Here is a 20,482-nt window from a genome sequence, read left to right on the forward strand (position 1 = left end):
GAAAATTGCCATGCATACACCCAAAGTGGCCAGTGATAAATCGTGCTCCACACGTAGTGTATATCCACTTTCTCCCCTGTACAATAGCAGCTCACCAGAGAATGACCACCTCACATCCAGGTGGATCTAACGCTCAGTTTCAATAACTCCACGAACAGTTTTTCATATTCCGGAAAAAGTGGCTGACAATTTATTCCAATGTAGACCTGTAAAAAACAATAATTCATAGCATAAAACTATTAAAAAAAATGGCTCTAAGCCCTGCGCTACTCCAGCCCACTCACGTATCACAGAAGTTTTCAAGCCTATCGGGCTCACAAGCCCAGCTGGTGATGGCCGCGGTTGTTGGATTAGGTCTCGTTACCTCCTAACCTCTCTTCCTTCCAAGTTCTCCGATCAGCAATCAGTTCCTCCTACCGTGACGTCAAACGCACCTGGCTCCATCCTACACGTTTCGTCCTGCGGACTCATCACTGGCTACGATTTATCACTGGCCGCTTTGGGTGTATGCATGGCAATTTTCTATCGCAACAGTAATGCACTATGTTGAGCTTATTTGATTTTTTTACAGGCTAAAGGATTGATTACCATCTGAAGAGGAGCACTGTCTTTCAGAATTGTATGCATTATTATACAGAGCCTTATTTTAAGTTATAGCACACCAGAAGTGAGAGAAATATGGAGGCCACCATATTTATTTCCTTTTAACCAATGCAAGTAGTCGGCTGTCCTGCTGATCCTCCGCAGGATCTCCCCAACCCGGTCCTCAAGGCCCACCAACAGTACATGTTTTGCAGGAAACCACAAACATGCACAGGTGAGGTAATTAGTGTCTCAGCAGAGCTGATTACCTACCTGTGTGGATTTCCACAAAACATGCACCGTTGGTGGGCTTGAGGACAGGGTTGGGAACACTGCTCTAACACTTCTAGCCTAAAGGGGCCCATACACTCAGCCGATTTTCTGGCCGATCGATCGATTGATTGCAAATCGGTTGGCCAATCGACCGATCGATGGCTGATTTCGATCGATTTCGATGGATTTCCATCGAACTGGACGGGTGGAAAATTTAGGTCGATCTGATGAGATTGCTTATCAGTTTGCATTGGCCTTAATGGAAATCTGATGGCAAAAAAATGCCATCAGATTGAATTTCAATAGATTTCAAACTGAAATCTATTGGAATTCTATCCTGGTAAAAAATGTTCTAAAAACGCATCAGATAGATTATCAGATGCATTTCTTATCTATCTGCTGCCAATCTGACGAGTGTATGGGCACCTTTAGACTCAGGAACAATCATGTAGATCAGATGCTTTGTCTGAAGCCATATGCTTGTTAAAGGTATGTGATTTAGACATTTCTGATGCCAGAAAGATCAGAAAGGAAAATTTGTTAAAAAGGAAATGAATATAGCAGCCTTGATATTTCCTGTTACCTCAGGTTCCCTTTAAGCGGTTGAGCAGTCTTGCACAGTCTTGCCGCAGCTGGGTATTAGCACTTTGCTACATGGCAATGTCGGCATCCTCACCTGTGTAATACTTCTAGTGTCTACTTTTCTACTCAAACAGAAACCCAAGTACTTCTTTTAACAGGAAGTAATTTGCTCTGTGAGACGATCACCTTCCCTACCCTGCAGAGGAAGTGCACCTCCACATAGGCTGTGTGTAGCTTAAACTTCTAACCAGGGCTGTGGAGTCTGAGCAAACTGAGGAGTCTGAGTTGGATGATTTTTGAACCAAGCCCATAGCCTTTGTAAAAATTAGAGTAAAGGTGGCCATACACTCGTTAGATTAGCAGCAGATAGATCATCAGATAGATTTACTGAACTATCTGATGTGTTTAGGAACATTTTTTTTACTAGGAACAGATTTTCAATAGATTTCAGTATGAAATCTATCAAATCGATCTGATGGCATTTTTTTGCCATCAGATTTCCACTAGGTTCAATGCAAATTGGTAAGCAATCTCATCAGATCGACCTAGATTTTCCAGCATGTCAAATCGATCGAAATCAGCCGCAAATCGATTAATCGGCTGAGTGTGTGGGCCCCTTAAGGAGTCTGAACAATTTTGGGTACCTGGAGTCGGAGGTTTCATAAACTGAGGAGTCTGAGTCGGATGATTTTTGTACTGACTCCTTAGCCCTGCTTCTAGCCTTTATAATGTCGCAGCTGAAGTAAGTCCAAGCAACAGAAACTAAGCATGATTTATAAAGTACATGATCTGAAATTGCCTTCAGAAAGAAAATCGCATGACAAAAAGCCCTTTTTTTCTAGTTATATGTCCAGGAGATTAATGTGCAAATCACTTTTTGTTGGTAAATTTTCAAGACTCTCTCCTTTCCTTTCTAGCATTCCGATTTTTCTTTTATTGGGATGGATTGCTTTAGTGACCAAATAGAAAGCTTGTGCAATCGGCACACTTTAGTCAGTCTTGCCTTTTTACCTCCACTCCAGTTTGTGGCATTACTGAAGATGTGCACTTCTTTGTCTGTAGCTTGGTTCTTTAGCATTTTATTATATACTGCGCTTCCATTTCCCTAAAATTTCTTAAAAGTATGTATACTATAGGACTAGGTGTGTGTGTGTGTATGTATGTATGTGTGTGCATAACGTGATAGAAGATATTGCAGTGCGTCTCAGTTGCTAGCCACTATATTGGTTTTGCTATAAATATAGACCATGCTGTGTATATGTGTAAGGTGATTGTTTAAAGGAATGATCTGCTTCAGTAGTGGAGGGTGATTGGGACTTTGCTGTACTACTTGTTCTTCATATAAAATATAAAGTGTTAATTTTCAAAATGCTGATCAGATTCTCCATAAATCGGATGTAATTTTGAGTTTGTCTATAAAGGTTTTTCCTTTTCAGCTTATGTGATTTGACATTTTGCCTGTTGGGTTTGGCACATGAACTGTGTATTTTAAACTGCAGATTTAACTGCACCTAAGAGCAAATTTTTCCCTTACTAAACGCTTTCTACTTCGGTTTCCCCTGCTTGCTGTTAGCTGGAATATATTAGAATTTTTTTTTTTTTATGGAAATCTAAAGCCAATGAAAACAATCCAGATTTAACTTACCTGGGGCTTCTACCAGCCCCTGCAGCCGCCCTGTGCCCGCGCCATGACATAGCGATCCTCCGGTCACCTGCAGCAACCCAGTTTTTGTTTTTTGGCGACTCGATGGCTACTGCGCCTGCGTGGCCCTGGGCACGCACGTCCTCTATCACTCTACCATTGCCGGAACCGTCCTGTGCATGCGCAGGATGCTCCTGGCAACCGTAGTGTGATCGAAGATGCGGCGGCCTCTAAGTTAAACAGAATTTAAAGGACACTTGTGCAGCATTTTGTAGATCACCATATAATGGAACAATTTTAAAGTGGATCCGAGATAAACTTTAACTCGTTGCATAATTGTGTTCGTTTCATATAATTATAGGGCATTCCTCAAGCCCAATTTTTTTTTTAATACTCTCCCTATAAACTAAACAAGCGTTGCCCTCAGCTTCTCCAGAGTGCCTTGACACTCTCAGCCTTAGTAGCAAGGGCTTATGGGATCTCAGTCTGGGCAGGAGGAGGAGGAGGTTACTTGCCAGAGATTTCAGAGGGAGAGGGGAGTGAAGTTTTCACAGGCTGAGGGGTGGAGATGCAGAGCAGCTTGCCTGTGTGTAATGTGACAAACATAACATGGCCACTCTCATTGTATCACAGTATTAAATAATTATAAACTGTTGAAGCTGTTTGCAGCTAGATTTGCTAAATAAACTATCTAAACTTCAGATAAAATATATAGACAAGTTACTTGTTATAGTTTTTCATCTCGGATCCGCTTTAACCACTTTCGCCTCCTGGACGTACTAGCTATGGCCATGTGCGCGCGCTCCCGTGGATCGATAGCCCAGGAATCAATATATCGGGCTGTGGTGCCCGATCACTGATTCCTCTCCCCCGCAGAAAAAGCGACAGCTTCTCTCAGAAGCTTCGCTTTTTCTGGCTCTTGCGTCCCTATGCGTCCCTCTAAGCGTACATGTTACGCTTAGTAACGTCATGTAAACAAACTCATGGCTGCCATCTTGTGGCCAAAAAGTAAAACTACAACTAAATGTAAAAAAAAAAAAAAAACACATTTACAGAAAAAAATTACTGTTTACATCCCACCCTCCCAAAAATACCCAAATAAAATGTTTAATATAAAAAAAAAAATGTAAATATAATATTTACCTAAGGGTCTAAACTTTTTAAATATCAATGTAAAGATTAAAAAAAAAAAAAAAAAAAATATTTCATTCACTTGTAAATCGTGATGGATGCAAAACTGAAAAAATGCACCTTTTGTTTCCAAATAAAATATTGTTGCCATACATCGTGATATGGACATAAGTTAAACTCTGTAATAACCGGGACAAATGGGCAAGTACAATCCGTGAGTTTTAATTTTGGAGGCATGTATTATTTTAAAACTATAATGGCTTAAAACTGAGAAATAATGAATTTTTTCCACTTTTTTTTTTTTTCTTATTCTTCCTGTTAAAATGCATTTACAGTAAAGTGGCTCTTAGCAAAATGTACCACTCAAAGAAAGCCTAATTGGTTGCCGAAAAAACAAGATATAGATCAGTACATTGTGATAAGTAGTGATAAAGTTATAGGCTAATGAATGGGAGGTGAACATTGCACGGATGCATAAAGTGAAAACTGCTGAAGTCTGAAGTGGTTAATAGGCTATTGGATTTCACAGAAAAGTATGAAACCGGCGCTAGGTATGGCCCTTTAACCAGGTACAATGCCTACAGTGCTGCTCCTTTTACTGGGTGGTGCCAGGAATCTGATATGTGGAGACGAGAACAAAGGTGCGCTCCTATGGTGCATTAAGTTTATTAAAATATATCACGCTTAAAACAATTGCACTTACAATTAATGTTCAAGAATTGCACATGTAGGGGCCGCCAGCGAGTCACTCCCACTTCCTGAGCCTGGCCACGGCTTTCAGGGTCCGTGCACGATGTAAGGCTGGTGGGGACAACCGCCGGCTCCTACTCCTTTCGGCAAGCCGTCTTTTCGTCACAACGCGTATCGGCGCTTAGCCACGCCTTCTTCCAGTCTTCAGGTTCCGGAAGGTGTGGCTAAGCGCCAAAACGCGTTGTGACGAAAAGACGGCTTGCCGAAAGGAGTAGGAGCCGGCGGTTGTCCCCAGTCCACCAGCCTTACATCGTGCACGGACCCTGAAAGCCCTGGCCAGGCTCAGGAAGTGGGAGTGACTCGCTATTGGATTTCAACCTCTAATGTCTGTAATTTAGTTGCAAACAGTGTTTAAGACCCTTTTTTATTTATTTATTTTTTTCTTGTGCAAATGGAGAATTTTTAGAAGGTCACTCAGATGATGTTCTAAACGGCACAACTTAAAAACAGCAGCTTTCACAATGAATAGTGATTTCAACTTGAAAAAATTTCCACCAATAGTGGGTACTACTAACTATTCCATCTGGCCTCTTCCTCCATTTCGAGAATCTTTTACTGCTCATAGCTGCTGTCATTTCCTCTAGTTACTGGTGCATTCACCCCACATTTGTCTTCATGTGCTCAGAGATTCCATGGGCCAGAGGTACATTTGCTTGTATAATGGGTGTTCCACTGTCACTTATTTAAGGCATCCCCTCTAGTTGCTTCAAGAGAGGTTTGATTAGTAGTAACCCTGTGCTGTGCAGCTCTGCCCCTTCCCTGTGTGACCTACTTTCCTTAACTCCTCTCCATGACCATTGCCTCACAGGGGTACCTCTGTCATTTTGGCAATCCCATGTTCTGTCAAAACCAAGGGATGAGGCTGTCATAAAACACATTTGGCTATCCATGTTACCATAGTTCCTAGATGTTCTCTGATGGCAAACTTGTGTCCATGCATGTCCTTCAGCCAAATCATGCCATCGCCCTCCTGTATTGGCACTTTACTTCTCTTTCTGTAGAATCTTAACCTGCAGTGGTGCTACTTGCCAGTGACACTTTCATGTCTTCGCCTTTCCAGGGCACCATTCCTACTCTGTGGAGCTCTTCCCCCTCCCCCCCCCCCCCCCCCCCTTTCATTGACTTACAAAGGGCCTTGTTTCACAGTCTCACAGGCTTGCTTCCATACAAGGGACACAACCTGGACTAAGGGGGGTTTTCATCCAAAAAGCATCAATTTGGGCCCCTTGCTGAGGCCTCAAATAATCCATATGAGAAGTTGGGCTTCCTAGTTGCCATCACCTCTGTCTTATTTGTATCGGAGTCGACAACTAGATCTGCCGAACCTCTCTACATCACAAGGAACCTCTCTAGATCATAAGGACAAGCCATTCCATGCAATTTTTTTTCTCTTAAATTTGTGCAACCCAGTGGTTTTTCATGTGTCAGTGGACTTGTTTATAACTCAGTTTTCATGTGTGGCAGCTACAGGTCATAACTCTGTAGGTGTGTCAGTAATGTGCTGAGGTACCTCTACCTTCTCCCCAGGGTAAATCCTCAACATGAGAAATATTCAGATTCACAGGAAACTATACACATCATTAAACTTGAATACTCAAGGATTGGAACATCTAAGAAATCTATTGGTACTCCTGTACTCCACAGCCTTTTTATTTTTTTATGATTTACTACTAGGTATAATATTTCATGAACCACCTATGCTCCTATGCACAAACTGGAGGAAAACTTGGATCTGATGCTTGACACATTTGGTGTTTGCTAAACATTTAGCTTGGTAGTGTGCAGTGTATACAGGAGCTGTCATTTAGAACCCTTTTACCTCTGCATTTCTATGAAGCATTAGGACTTCCTAATTTGAAATCTGATATTGCCACATTCCTAATCTGTGGAGGGCACCAGGGACGGTCCACGAGTTGCAAATAATTCTGAGCTGATGCTGTGGTAATTGTATGGTAATTCATCAAATTTACCTCTGCTTGGAATTATTTTTTTTCTTCTTGACCATCCCTAGTGGACACACACCAGGGAATTAAGAGAAGCCCCAGCTGCATTGTGGTTAGCTGGAAAAGGCTTTACCTATGGGTCTGCCTGGCTCTTTTTCAGTGGCAGGATGATGGAAGACCCTAGCTGATAGCTCTATGAAGAGAAAAGTTCTGCCTCTTCACTGAGATCAGGTGGAGGGAGGAGGAGCCAGGAATGCAAACTGCTTGCGTTATTGGTCACGTGGTACTTCAAATGTAAGCGAACACTTTAAAATACATAAAATAAATCATGCTGTTTCCTGACAATATGGAGAGGTGGTCCATCCTTCCTTCCAAGGGTTATTCTTACATTTATCATGTGCTTACACTCTGCATCTGATTCTAATCCTAATGCCTTGCATGTCCAGGATTGTATACAAGTAAGAGAAGTCCCTTTTTTGTTTGCTTTAGTTTTTTTCGTTCTTAGTCTATGTATTCTTACCAGCCTTTCAGGATAAAGTAAATGGTGTTCTTTACCATTGTAACCTAGATAATGTGCATATAAATGCGTACTGTGACTTTTGGGAAGTTAGTTTAGAGTTATTGAAAATTTCAAATTTCTGTAATATTTAGAAATAGTATGTGAAACATTTACTTATGGAAAATTGAGAAAATCCAGAAAAGTTTCAGAATTTGGAGTGTTATACAAAACAACTTTTATATTGACTGGCATCTTGATTTTGGTTTTGATAAGGTTATATATATATATATCCCTGCTGTGGGGATTTGACAGCTGCATGTTTTGAGGCTGCAGAAGTCGGACATGCTGACATCGGAGAAATCTTTGGCTTTTGCTGCACAGTACAAACCTCAAGAAAAATTGAAACCCTATCCACAATGCTTGCTAATAAACTTCTATATTATAGTGCTTTCCCTCCATTATTAGCTGTCCCTTAAAGGCGGCCTTCAATCTAATGTCCCCAATTACAGCCTAGGGCCAATTAATTAGAGGAAGCCAATAAATCTAGTATGTTTTGGGGAAGTAAGAGTAAACCCAGACACACATAATAGGAACAATGCCAATGCAGATAGTGTTTTAGGTGGGATTTGAAGCTTGGACTCCAGTGCTGCAGGCGTCACATAGCATTCCAACGCCATTCTTTACTTTAATGATTGGATGCTAGGATAACAGCAGGTATCCTATCTTAAAGTGTAACACAAATGGCATCCAATAGGCTAGCTATTTCTGGACCAGACGTGTATGATAAAGTAGACTTTTGCCCTCTTAGAGCTGCCCGGTGCTACATTGTTTTGTTTTGCCATTTTTGTTGCATTCTTCATACTGTTCCAGAAGTTGCCTACTCATGCATTTGCATTGTTTGGAACCAAGGATTGTATGTTTTCCTTCATCTGGAGCGGGTCAGTTTGCAGTGAATGTGATGCCACCAGGCAGTACGTAGTCTTGTCACTGCAAATATCTCATACACAAAGAAAAGTCAAACTTGTTTTTGGTGCTTCACAACTTTTGTGTTTTTCATGTTTTTGTTTTTCTTTTCTTTGACTGCACCTGATCACTTTGCTGCTAGTTTGTTTTACAATAACACACATTGGGATTGTATAGTTCCTGGCAGCAAATGGGTCTGTGAGATCATTACAAGCAGTTGTGTTAAAGTTTTAACTTACATCTGCTATTTGAATAGGTTCCAGACATGGCGGGCTACCCTCACATCCGCTACATTTCATCTGGATTGGATGGAAGGTCATTCAGAGTACCATTCAGGGGCAATTTTGAGGTTTGTAAACAGAATGTTAGCTTCTGCTGTCATGTCTTTGGCCAAAGTACTTAAGAGGCTGATGTGTGTATGTTGACAGTAAAGATATATAAAGGATACACAATAAACCTTTTCCCCAATCAGATGCAGAGTGTTAGAGCTGTCAAATTGGCACACGTCGTTTTGCATTCTGTTTTGAAGCCCTGGAACTCATTTGAGCCGGGAAGAGGGATCCCACCTCTTATAAACTATTCTAAGTGGTTTAATATTCAAACGCGTATCTGCTTTTGTACAAATGCTGGTCTTCATTGTTGGGCAATAATAGTAAATGCACAGATATGAAACACCTGTGCATAGTATGCATGATCTACTACAGCATCAAGCATTGGGATTTGTGTATCCTGTGTTTTGATTAAGTTTCAGTATATTGGAAAGGCTTCACCCTTAGCCGTTACGGAATAGTTGAATGCTAACAGTGGTTAATTAAGATGCTTCTGGATGCACTAACTTTTCCCAGTGGACCTTTCACCTGCTTCAGTAAAATGCATGTTCATCCCAGTAACAAGCATATTCCCACTGCATGGACATTTTAGTGGACATGTGCACATGGCCTGAGTGTGTTGGCACTGGATCTGCTCACCATCATGTTCACTTTTCCTAAAGGCTTGGCTTCTGTTTTCAGGAGGAGAAAAGTGCTGAGATATTGAATTTTTATGGCATCTAGCGGTTTTGAATGGAAAGACTGGGTTACATGTTGAGAAACTGATGTTCCTCTAAAGCCGTGTTCCCCAGGCCTGTCCTCAAATCCCACTGACCTTTGATTAGTGGGTAATCCCAGATATGCACATCTCGCAGTCTGAGTGGTTTGTGTCTAAGCCGCTAACATGAATATTCACAACACCTGACCTGTTGGCACTTGAGGAGAGGTTTAGGAAGCTGTGCTCTGAAGTTCTGACTACCTTGACTTTTTGATAGTCACTTTCTGAGAATGGATTGGTAGATTGAAGTTTTATCTCTTGTATGATCTCTATGTGGGAAAATATCAGTTCTGCTGACATTCTCATCTTTAGGAAAGATATGGATAAGTCAACTGAAGTTGGTTCATATTTCTTCCCCTGCAGGAGCTAATTCATCTAGAGGAACGGCTTGGCAATGTGAATCGTGGAGCTTCGCAAGGGACCATAGAGAGGTGCACATACCCACATAAGTATAAAAAGGTAAGCTGCTCCTTGTATCTCTGCATAAAGTACAACTCCAGCTGCTATTCTTTTGCTTCTGCCAGGCCCACCCATTCTGTCCCCCTTATCACATCTGTAGTGTATCAACTACAATCTATTCTTAACAATTGTTAAAAAAAATAAAAATATAGTGTAGGTCAAGCTAGTAAGTGAGAAGACAGAAACCAGAGAAGAGACAAAATGAAAATAAAAATTCTCCCTTGAGGCCCCATTCACACTAGAGCGTTTTGCCGCGATTTCGGCAAAATGCTCAAACGCTGGCGTTTTTTAAAACCGCTAGTGTAATGAAACCCTATGGACCCGGTTCGCCCAAAAACTCGAAACGCAAATGCGTCGCCTGCACCATTTTCGGGCGATTTCCCGGCGATCGCGTTTCAGTGCTATAGAAGCGCTAAACGCGATTGCAGCAAAATCGCCGCAGTGTTCAGTGATTTTTTTCCGTGAAATCGCGGAAAAATCACTCCTGCAAAACGTCGGCAAAAATCGCCGGCATTTTGCAAGTGTGAATGGGGCCTTAGGAATGAGTTTGCAAATGCTGTTGACAAAAAAAAGATATGTCAGAAACCCCAGTGTTCTCCCCAGAAATATTTACCAGCCGGTGGAGCAGGATGGGAAATTTCCCCATACAGTTTTCTGTGGCAGTCTAGTGGGCCCCTCTTCCCCTATATACAGCATTCACAGGCATTCATTTGGGCCCTTATCCCCTATAGAGTGATAACTGGCAGTCTTGTGGCCCCCATATGTATACAGCAATGTCTCATGGACCCTCCTCCCCATACAGCTTTCCTTGGTGGTCTTGGGACCTCTCCCCCATATAACTTCCTAGGTGTTTAGTGGCCACCCGTCCTGTGCTTCCCTCATCCTATGGGAGATGACAGGACAGGGGGCTGACATGGGAGTCCGTACACGCTCCGCTCACTCTGCAGCCCGCACACGCAAGCCCTGTGCCTGGAGACGCTCCCATTCCATGAAAAGACATCCAGGAGACCAACTCCATCAGACTAAAGATCACGTTCTTGTCAGGGTCTAGTTTTATTCAGCACATTTTGTTTTGTATTTTATTTAGAGACCGCATTTTGTACAATAGACTATATTTTCCCTGTTATAAAGCTTTGATATATTCTCTCATTGGAACTACCTAGGGCAACATAAATTTCAACCCAATTTTGGACCAATTTCAGCTGGATATAGTTAGCATTAAAGTGTACCTGAGACTGGAAGAAAAGAGGGGTTTTACTTAGCTGGTGCATCTTCTAGCCACCATAGTATTTGAGGGCCCTGTGTGTTCTACAGGTCCCCTGCATTCTGCTGTCACCCCAATTAAAGTCTCTGACTATGGTCCTGGCCGTGGCTGCCCTCCATTGCGCTCTTGTGGCCAGGAGTGTTCTGCTCAAGCACAGTTGGTAAACACTTGTAACTGCTGTTAACTTACCTTAGCACTGCATATGCGTAGAACACTCTTGGGAGCATGACCAAGGAGGCACATGGCTTGGACAATATATGTACCATATTGCAGACTTTACAGCGGAACATCAGAAGGAACCTGGAGGACTCTGAGGGACCTTCTAGACTGCTGAGTTGGGGGGGTTAGGAAGAAGCACCAAGTAAGTAAATCTCTTCTTATCCCCCTTGATCTCAGGTTACCTTTGTATGCAAGTCCAAATTGTTGGCATCTCGTTGACCAACTCAGCTTATTCAAGTACTTTTTCACTTTTTGAAAAAATTCATTAGTAGCCTTTAACAAACCAGAAGTCCTAGATATGTTATACCCCTAATTCAATGGTTTTACACTTGTGCCTGGATGTCCTGTCTTCGTCCTCAGGGTTGTGGTAGGGTAGGGTTGTGGGTAATATTTGCTATGGTATATGTTGTATGCGTTTTGCACAATAAAAGTTTACCTAGCCAATAATTTCATCTCTGCTAATAAGGTATCCACTGATTGGTTCTCACAGAGGAAACTGCATGGCAAAGAAGATGGTGAAGAAGACACTGAAGAAAAGTGTACAATATGCCTTTCTATATTAGAGGAAGGTGAAGATGTCAGGTAACATCATTATAAATTTGGTTTAGAATTTAAATTTAATAGTACACCAATGAAATGCAAAAGCTATATTATAAAGTCAACACTGGAGTTTTGTAACATAAACCTCATGATAGATTTTGGCTGGGGTCACAGTGGGTGTTGCATTTTCAGTAACAGTAGCAACTAGGGTTGCCGCGATTTACCGGTATTACGGTATATCACGGTTTTACAATGCACGGTAATCACGGTAAGCACTTTTAGGAAATACCGGTTTTTGCTGTATTTCCGCATCCCCGCCACTGCTCCGGCATTGCCCTGCTCTGTGTCTCCCTTCCTAACAAAGGCAAGCTCCCAAAGCTTGTTCTTGATTGCGGGAGGCTTGCCGATATGAGTGCAGGAGCTGGGCGGTGATGCGCGTCCTGTAATGACGCGGCCACGGCTGGAGCGCACACGGCGAATGATTTTCCCGGCAATGTATTTGCTTGTGTGTTTTGTTTTTTTTTTGTATTGTGGACTGTACCACAAAGGCAGAGGGGGAGTCACCAGGTCATTCCTGCAAAATAAATAGGCAAATGAGAAAAGGCTACAGCCCGTTCTCCCTTCTGCTAGATGCATGCAGCCCCCTGCCTCCCCCGACTGCAGAGCTGACATAAACACTGATACAGATCAGTGTTCAAAGGAATGTCCAGCGCTCCTCCCCCATGAAAATGATGAGTATGCCGCCCGCCTGGGAGAAGGAGCGAGAGACACACTGCACGTGGGGAGCTGAAGCTTGCGACACCAGATAAGCAGTGCTACTGTGTGAGAGGTGCTGTGTTTGTATGAATGCAGCCAGTGTGTATACGTACTATGGCATGTGGGTGTGAAGTGTCTGCCTGGTGTGTGTGTGTGTGTGTGTGTGTGTGTGTGTGTGTGTGTGTGTGTGTGTGTGTGTTTGTGTGTCCGTATGTGTCCTCATGCCCAACGCTCCCCCCTGTTCTACTCTGTCCCCCTACTTTTTAATGAAATCGCCCGCAGTGGCTTAGCACAGGACTTTACCTAATTCATGTCCGCTCCACCCATTTGCATTTTATTTGTCAGCTCTGGTATCCTTTAAAGGAAACCAGACGCAGCATAGTGAAAGTTTTATACATAACTGCGGCTTCCTCCAACCCATTATGCGCACAGATCCCTCCCTCGCTGCTATCCTCAGCCTCTTCTATCGCTGTTACTGAGTCCCGTAACTTTGGCCAGTCGCGGCCAGTTTTACGCATGCGCAGTGCACTCCCTCCATCTCTGGCAGAAAATAGTACTACGCCTGCGTAGTATTATTCTCTGCTGTAGAGAACGCACTGCGCATGCTCAGACTGGCCGCGACTGGCTCAAGTTACCGGACTCAATACCAGCGATAGAAAAGGCTGAGGATGGCGGCGTGGGAGGGATCTGTGCGCATGATGGGTTGGAGGAAGCTGCAGTTATGTATAAAACTTTCACTATGCTTCACCAACATTTTTGAAGTGGACCTGAATTCAAAACGTCCTCCTCTCTGCTCAAAGATATGCAACAGCAATTTCTTTCTTTGTTGCAGCTGATACAAATCCTAAAATAAATCTGCACAGTTTCTACTTCCTGATTCATGGAAGCAGACATATTAACCTACTGTGCTTTCCAATGGCCTTATTATCTGCCCTCTCTGCCATAGGCAGTCATGTGACACGGGGAGAATGAGATTTACTTTTGGTATTGTTTTTTTGACATGTAGAAGAGTAAATATTTCAAGCATGACAGGAGGACCCTAACCATTAAGAGTTTAATAAAGAAGAGTTTGTTCAACTTTGACATTTTCTCATTTTTATAAGGGTAATTGTAATGAGAATAATTGAGTAATACCGTATACCGTAATACCGTCATACCGTGGTATTTTTTTTGACGGTTATCATACCGTGAATTTTCATACCGTTGCAACCCTAGTAGCAACAGAACGATAAAGTGGCGTTGCATACAGTCAATTAAAAATGTGCTTCACTGTCGGCGCACCTGTCTTTGGGTAATGCACTGCATGCAATGCCACACGCTGGGTAATGCACTGGCCGCACTGTGAACGTTGCATAGTTGGAGCAGTGCGGCCAGCTGCGCTATAATGTGACTTAGGCTGCAAAGCACCACTGTGAATGGGACCTTATTCCCTGAATTTAATTTGAAAGGGTGTAGATGTTTTACTACCACTTAGCAGTTTTGAATGTTGAGACTAGGCATATTCATTGGTAACAGGCTTCATTCTATGGATGTACTGAATGGCCATTTTTAATGCAATCATAAAATGACAGTTTTAGTAGGGACAAATCTGCTCAAGTAGTCATGTTGAGATAGGAGCGGTCACTGTGGGGGATCCACTATAGCTTGTGTGACAAGATAAGATCAGGAGCCAAATGGTGCAGTATTGCTGGATATGGGAATAGGCCAAATAAAAAAAAAAAAAGTAGCTATACTCACAAATGTGGGTTGCAAAACCTGAAAACACCGTATGTCGCTTACAGGGAAAAACCATCCCCGCTCGGTTTCGCAGGTCCTGCCAGAACTAGATGGTCGCTCTCCTAGGATCCTTACTGGGTAGCACCACACCAGTAGGAAGAATAACGCCAGAGGAGGTGTGGTAACTTATGAGGGGTGGAGGTGCCCAAAATATGATTGTCAGATTGTATGTAAATAATAGACTAAAAAAATTAGGTATCCTACCTCTCCAGATGACACAACCCAAACAAAAACGGGTTTTAGATCATATCAGATTTATTCAAGCATGTTTAAAACGGACAACGTGTTTTTATGGGTCTCTGTCTGTTTCCTCAGGTCAATATGAGTCCCTATAAACAAAACTTGTATAAATCTATATTGGTGCTTCAAAACTGAAATATCATATTTAATATATAATATATATATTACATAAAAACACTGGTAAAAAAAGACAAATCAATCTATATCTCAAGGACATAATGTACAGTGGTAGTTTTATACATATTGAGAGAAAAAAAACCTTGCATATGAAAAAACTTTGTGTGCGTTATGCTGGGAATACACCATGCGCTTGAGGCAGATAGATGGTTCGATAAATAATTTCCAACACGTCCAATTTCACTTTCAATTGTTTTACCGTTCGATTTCTGATAGAAGTGAATGGAACTTGAAAAGAAAAGAGAATCAAGCGGAAAAACGAGTCGAAACGATTGAATGGCAAATCGACCGCAAAAACGTATTCTGTATTCCCAGCATTATGTAGCCAAAACACAATACTGTAGCTTAGTATATCGATGAATCGTAGGGCATGTGGTATGTGCTTCAAATGTCTTGTACAGCACAACTGCAAAATACAATTCACGATACAATGTTAGTCTGCCTCAGCACACTCCACTCAAATGGTGTGAGACATTCTTTACTGTAATGTTAATCTATGGTGACTGAGCTGCCTCTCTTTCTCCCTACAGGCGACTCCCATGTATGCATCTCTTCCATCAAGTGTGTGTGGACCAGTGGCTCATCACAAATAAGAAGTGCCCCATTTGTAGAGTGGACATTGAAGCTCAACTTCCTACGGAGAGTTGACAATTTTATTTTTTCAACCAACGTTCTGCCCTTTTATCCCCTCGGTACTGCAGCCAACCAAAGATGGCATGATTGAAACTGCACAGACATTAAAGCATTAAATCTGGTGTGCCGCCTCTGCCTCAGTATACAACTAATGCTATAGACTACCATTTGTACACAGATCATACTTCGGTCCTTTGCTGCTCACAGGTTTCTGGTAGCAGGGAAGGGTACATGTTTTCTCATTTCCATATTTTATTTTTAATTTTTTTTTGTTTTTTTTCTTTGTTTTTCCTGTTCGTATTTTTTGCATGGATTCTTGTATTGCATTTCTTTGCACATTTATGGGCTTTGTGAACCCTTAAACTTGCAGGCAAGATCTAGCTGCTCTAGTTGGTAGAATTGTGAGCGTTTGTGCGCGTTTTTACATAGTCCAATGCTAAAAAAAAACAAATTTTATTCATTACTAACCGTGAATTTCTTAATTTAATTGATCATGATTTTTAGTTCATATGTATAAAGTTCTAGTAGAAAAAAAGGAAAATTATTGTATGAAAACATTCCTTGTTTAGGAAAAGATGGACTGCTGTATAGAAAGTGCTGAATCAACGACCATTGTTTTTGTTTTGATGCCGAGATCACGATGCTTCGAGACTAACCTAGAAGACTTGCCACACCATGTTCCGTCTACTCTAGCGTGTTCTAAATTACTCTTCAGCACAATGCAAATATATTTAAATGTCATTAAGGAGTTTAGACTGCTGTTCACATATTTATTACTTTTACGGATGTGATTTTTTTTTTTCTTTTTGCTTATGTAAAACTGCTCTAACAATGTCCAATAGTAGTCAGGTACCTGTTCTTACTAATCTGGGTAAGACCTCTCCTCAACGGATCTAACATTTAATGTATAGTCTTAATAGCAACTGTTATGGCAGGTGTCCATGCATCCGGAGAACTTTTTCAAGGTCCCCTGCAAACCCCTCACAACAAGGATACCCAATTTAATAAACTTGGCAAAATCAAATGGGTTTAGTGTGTTTATTTTTCCTGCATGTTGGGAATGAACACAAAACGTTGTAATTGGTGAATTGCATCTTGGGGCTCTTTAACCACGGGCTGGGGTTTGCCGCGCTATGTGTGAGAAGCCGAGATAGGTCATCCTGTGGAGTCACATCTGAGCATTGGCATGCTTAAAGAGAATCTGAACTGAAAATAAAAAGTCAAAATAACCATACACAGGTCATACTTACCTCCTGTGTAGTCTACTTCTCAATCTCTTTCTCCTCTCCTGCATCCTATTTGTCCACTGTGATAAGTGGAATTCTCTGTCCTCCATTTTATGGCCATTACCCCTTAACCGCTTCCTGGTCAGCACACCAGGGGGGGGGGGCAATTTTTTTTCCCTTCACAGTAAAGGTTCCCTTTAAAGGGAACCTGAAGCAAGGACAATTATTGAAAATAAACACATGACGTATCTGCAAATTAATACTACATACTTACCTCGCCGTCAGTTTCTCTCAGAAGCTCAACATTTTCTTCTTACATTGATCCCTTCCAGTTCTGACAAGATTTTGTCAGAACTGAAATATACTAGTTGCTGTCAGTTATATATCAGCAGCTGTCAGTTACAACTGAATGTGCAAGGTAATGTCAATTTTTCCCTATGGCTTAAGTGGGCAATATTACAGTTTAACAGTGTGCTGACAGGGGGTTAGGGGGTAATGGCCATTTTCAAAATGGAGGACAGAGAATTTCATTGATCCCAGTGGACAAATGGGATGCAAGAGAGATTGATGAGTAGACTACACGGGAGGTAAGTATGACCTGTGTATGGCTATTTCGACTTTTTTTTTATTTTCAGTTCAGGTTCTCTTTAAACGACCACTACAGCAAAAAAAAAAAAGTAAGCACTTCAAATCTGTCAGAACAGACAGGTTTTGGACTAGTCCATCTCCTTGTGGGAGATTCTCAGGGTTTTCTTTGTTTTCAAAAGTATTTCCTGAATGGCAGTTGCGAAGTCTAACTGACAAAATAGCGTGCAAGTCAGTAGGAAGGCTGGCTAGTATCTTTTTGGCAGTTAAACTGCCGTTCAGGAAATGCTTTTGAAAACAACGAAAACTCTGAGAATCCCCCATAAGGAAATGAACTAGTTCAAAACCTCTCCGCTCTGTCAGATTTTCCTGCTTCCTTCCTTTGGCTGGAGTGGTCCTTTAATATCCACATTACTGCATTTGTCAAACTTCATGTTGTGCATTGCATGCTTAGTGCTTCATACCACCAATTCCTGTTTGTTTCACTTTAACATTAGACGTTGCTGATGTGTGGATGAATGACCAGGAAATCCACAAACCCCATGGCTGGGATTCAAACTTGGTAGTCTATTACTGCAAAGTGTTAGGCTTCATACAGTACTTACCAATTAAATAAAAATGCCTTCGCTCATGTTACTTCTAACACCTTCAGTTTTATTCATTATTAAAATCCTCCATAAAATCAATGCAAGCAACACTGTAATGATGTTTAAACACACAGCTAGCTGTGGTCAAGTTGACACAAACGTCTGTCAGACTAGCCCATGCACACATGGTATCCCCATACAATCCAACATCATTTCCACAATGGCAGATCAACTGCATTATGCCCGGTTCTCACTTGCACAGATGAAAAACTGATACATAGAACAGATCACTTTTTTTAAAAGGCATCTGTGGCCCTTCGTTCCATTAGAGTGTGGTCAATGTGACAGATTAATCGTTATGAAACAATCGCTGCAGTTGCAAACTTGAGGAACGGGACATATGGACCCATTTGAATGGAACAATGTGAACAGATCTTGTTGAAAAACATAGGATCCATTCACCTCTGATGATTGCATCCAAGGTTATGCAGGCAGTGTGATGTGCTGATCGAGCACAAGTTAACTATAGCCATGCTCCGTTCAAAAGTAACTTAAGCATTGCAGGTGAAGTTAGTCTCATATGCAAAAGCATGAAGTTGGATGGTAGTAGCTGAAAGTAAAGCACAGGCAAGGAAAGACACATTTGCCCTGAAAGGCTCCAACTCTCCACTTTCAATTTTTCATGCAGCTTGAGGTTGTATGGTTGTCCCTATGTCTTGCTCAATCCTTGTGGTATCTGCAATTATTCACCATAAGCTTCTGCAACATGCCCCTGCTGCCGTTGTAGTAGACTCTGCTCAATGTTACCGACTGGAGCTGCTCATAAGCTGGCTTACCATCAGGAGTCAGAGTCTAGGCTGGCTGTTGGTGTCTGCGCTGCCATGTTTACCCGCCATCAGTATCGCCCATATCTCCAGGCTTTCTCAAGCGGTATGCAAACACATCCAATTTTAATTGGTAAATCACAGGCTAATTTTACCACTTCCATGTAGCATGAGGGCCAACTGATTCTAAATACTATGAAAAGAGTGTAGGTAAACTGACTATTTGGAAGTGATAAAATTGGCGAATAATTGGATGTGTGTACTCAGGGGGATGGTGGCAAATGGGATACAGGGCCACATACAAAATGCTGGTCCCTTCCGTCCCCTCCCCAGGAGAAGAAGCTCCAGGTGGTGTCTGCAGCAAGGGGCACTGTAACTTACATAACCCCATTCCAGAGCATACTCCTTGCCGCTCTCTCTCATCCTGTCCCCGCCCTATCCTCCTCTCACTGGGCTTGCATCCTTTCACCATGGTTACCCGGCGCTGCCTCATGACATCAGAGGTGCCGCTTGAAGTAACCATGGCAGTAGGACGTGGCGGTGAGAGGAGAGCGTGGCTAGTAGAATTGTCAGTGGCACCTGTACCTGGCTAACCTATACTGTGCCACCACCTGTACCTACAGTGCGGCCCATAATTATTCACACTGGCAAATGTTGACAAAAAGTTACTTTTATTCAATCGGCAAGTAATTTTTTTGACGGGAAATGACCGGTGTCTTCCAAAAGATAATACGATGATATACAAGAGGCATTACTGCCGGAAAAAAAATTAGGAGCTTTTATTTACATTTTGAGCAAAAAGTGTCCAGTCAAAACATTAGTCATACCTTTCTCAATAATCAATACAAAATCCTATTTCAGCAATCAAACACTTCCTATATTTGCAGACCAGCTTTTTGCAGGTCTCCACAGGTATTTTTGTCCATTCATCTTTAGCAGTGAGCTCCAAATCTTTCAGGTTAGAGGGTCTTCTTGCCATCACCCTGATCTTTAGGTCCCTCAACAAATTATCAATTGGATTCAAGGACAGGGCTGGGGACAAGAGCTGATATAGAGGGGTACAAAAAAGGCACACAGAGAACAGAGATGACATGAGGTGACATAGAGGGGGATAAAAGAGGTACAAACTGAGTTGATATGGGGACAAAAGAGAATGGATTCAGGTTAACGGACCTATGGTCAGTCCCTATCTCATTTGTTAACTGGGGACTACCTGTACTTTTACTAGTATTGGCTCCACCCACATCTCATGGTCATACCCACTACTTAGTTGCACTTTTTGCGGTAGGGGGTACAATTGCTGAATAGGTTGAAACTACATAAAATCCCCCCCCCCCCCCCACACACACACACTAAACTCTGTCCTGCAACATTTTAGCAATTCTTGCATTTAAAAAAAAAAATTGACTAAAGTATTCAGACCTTTTGTTATGCTCCTTACTTATGTTTCTACAAATCCACTGGAGTTCATTTGTGGTAAATCAAAATGATTGGACATGAGTAGGAACGGCACATGTTTTTACAAGGTACCTCGGTTAACAATGTGTTTCAGGGCAAAAGTTCTCTACCTGAAAGAGTTGCCTGCAGAGTTTACAGACTGGATTGGATTAAAGCATTGATGTGAAAAAGTCTACCAAAATATCTTAAGGCTACTTTCCCATCAGGACATTGCGTTTGATGCGATGTTAAGGTCGCATAACGTGCCCCTAACACAACGCATTGTGCACTATAATTTGGATGTTATA

The 20,482-nt window shown here is 41.9% G+C and overlaps 1 protein-coding gene across 6 annotated transcripts in view; it reads left to right on the forward strand.

The window, feature by feature from the left end:
• RNF111 (ring finger protein 111) overlaps positions 1-16,539 on the forward strand; it is a 66,720-nt gene extending 50,181 nt beyond the window's left edge. For 3 of the 6 annotated variants that reach the window (XM_068275526.1, XM_068275529.1, XM_068275532.1), the window contains 4 exons: positions 8,622-8,714; positions 9,815-9,910; positions 11,860-11,975; positions 15,413-16,539. In XM_068275526.1, coding sequence (XP_068131627.1) covers positions 8,622-8,714; positions 9,815-9,910; positions 11,860-11,975; positions 15,413-15,530 — 423 coding nt within the window. In that variant the 3' untranslated portion in view covers positions 15,531-16,539. The remainder of the gene's footprint in view (positions 1-8,621; positions 8,715-9,814; positions 9,911-11,859; positions 11,976-15,412) is intronic. The other 3 variants (XM_068275527.1, XM_068275530.1, XM_068275528.1) reach the window with 2 other exon arrangements.
• Positions 16,540-20,482: the final 3,943 nt, after the last annotated feature.

The sequence above is a fragment of the Hyperolius riggenbachi genome, chromosome 3, assembly GCF_040937935.1.
Source record: "Hyperolius riggenbachi isolate aHypRig1 chromosome 3, aHypRig1.pri, whole genome shotgun sequence".
In the NCBI taxonomy this organism is placed as follows: domain Eukaryota; kingdom Metazoa; phylum Chordata; class Amphibia; order Anura; family Hyperoliidae; genus Hyperolius; species Hyperolius riggenbachi.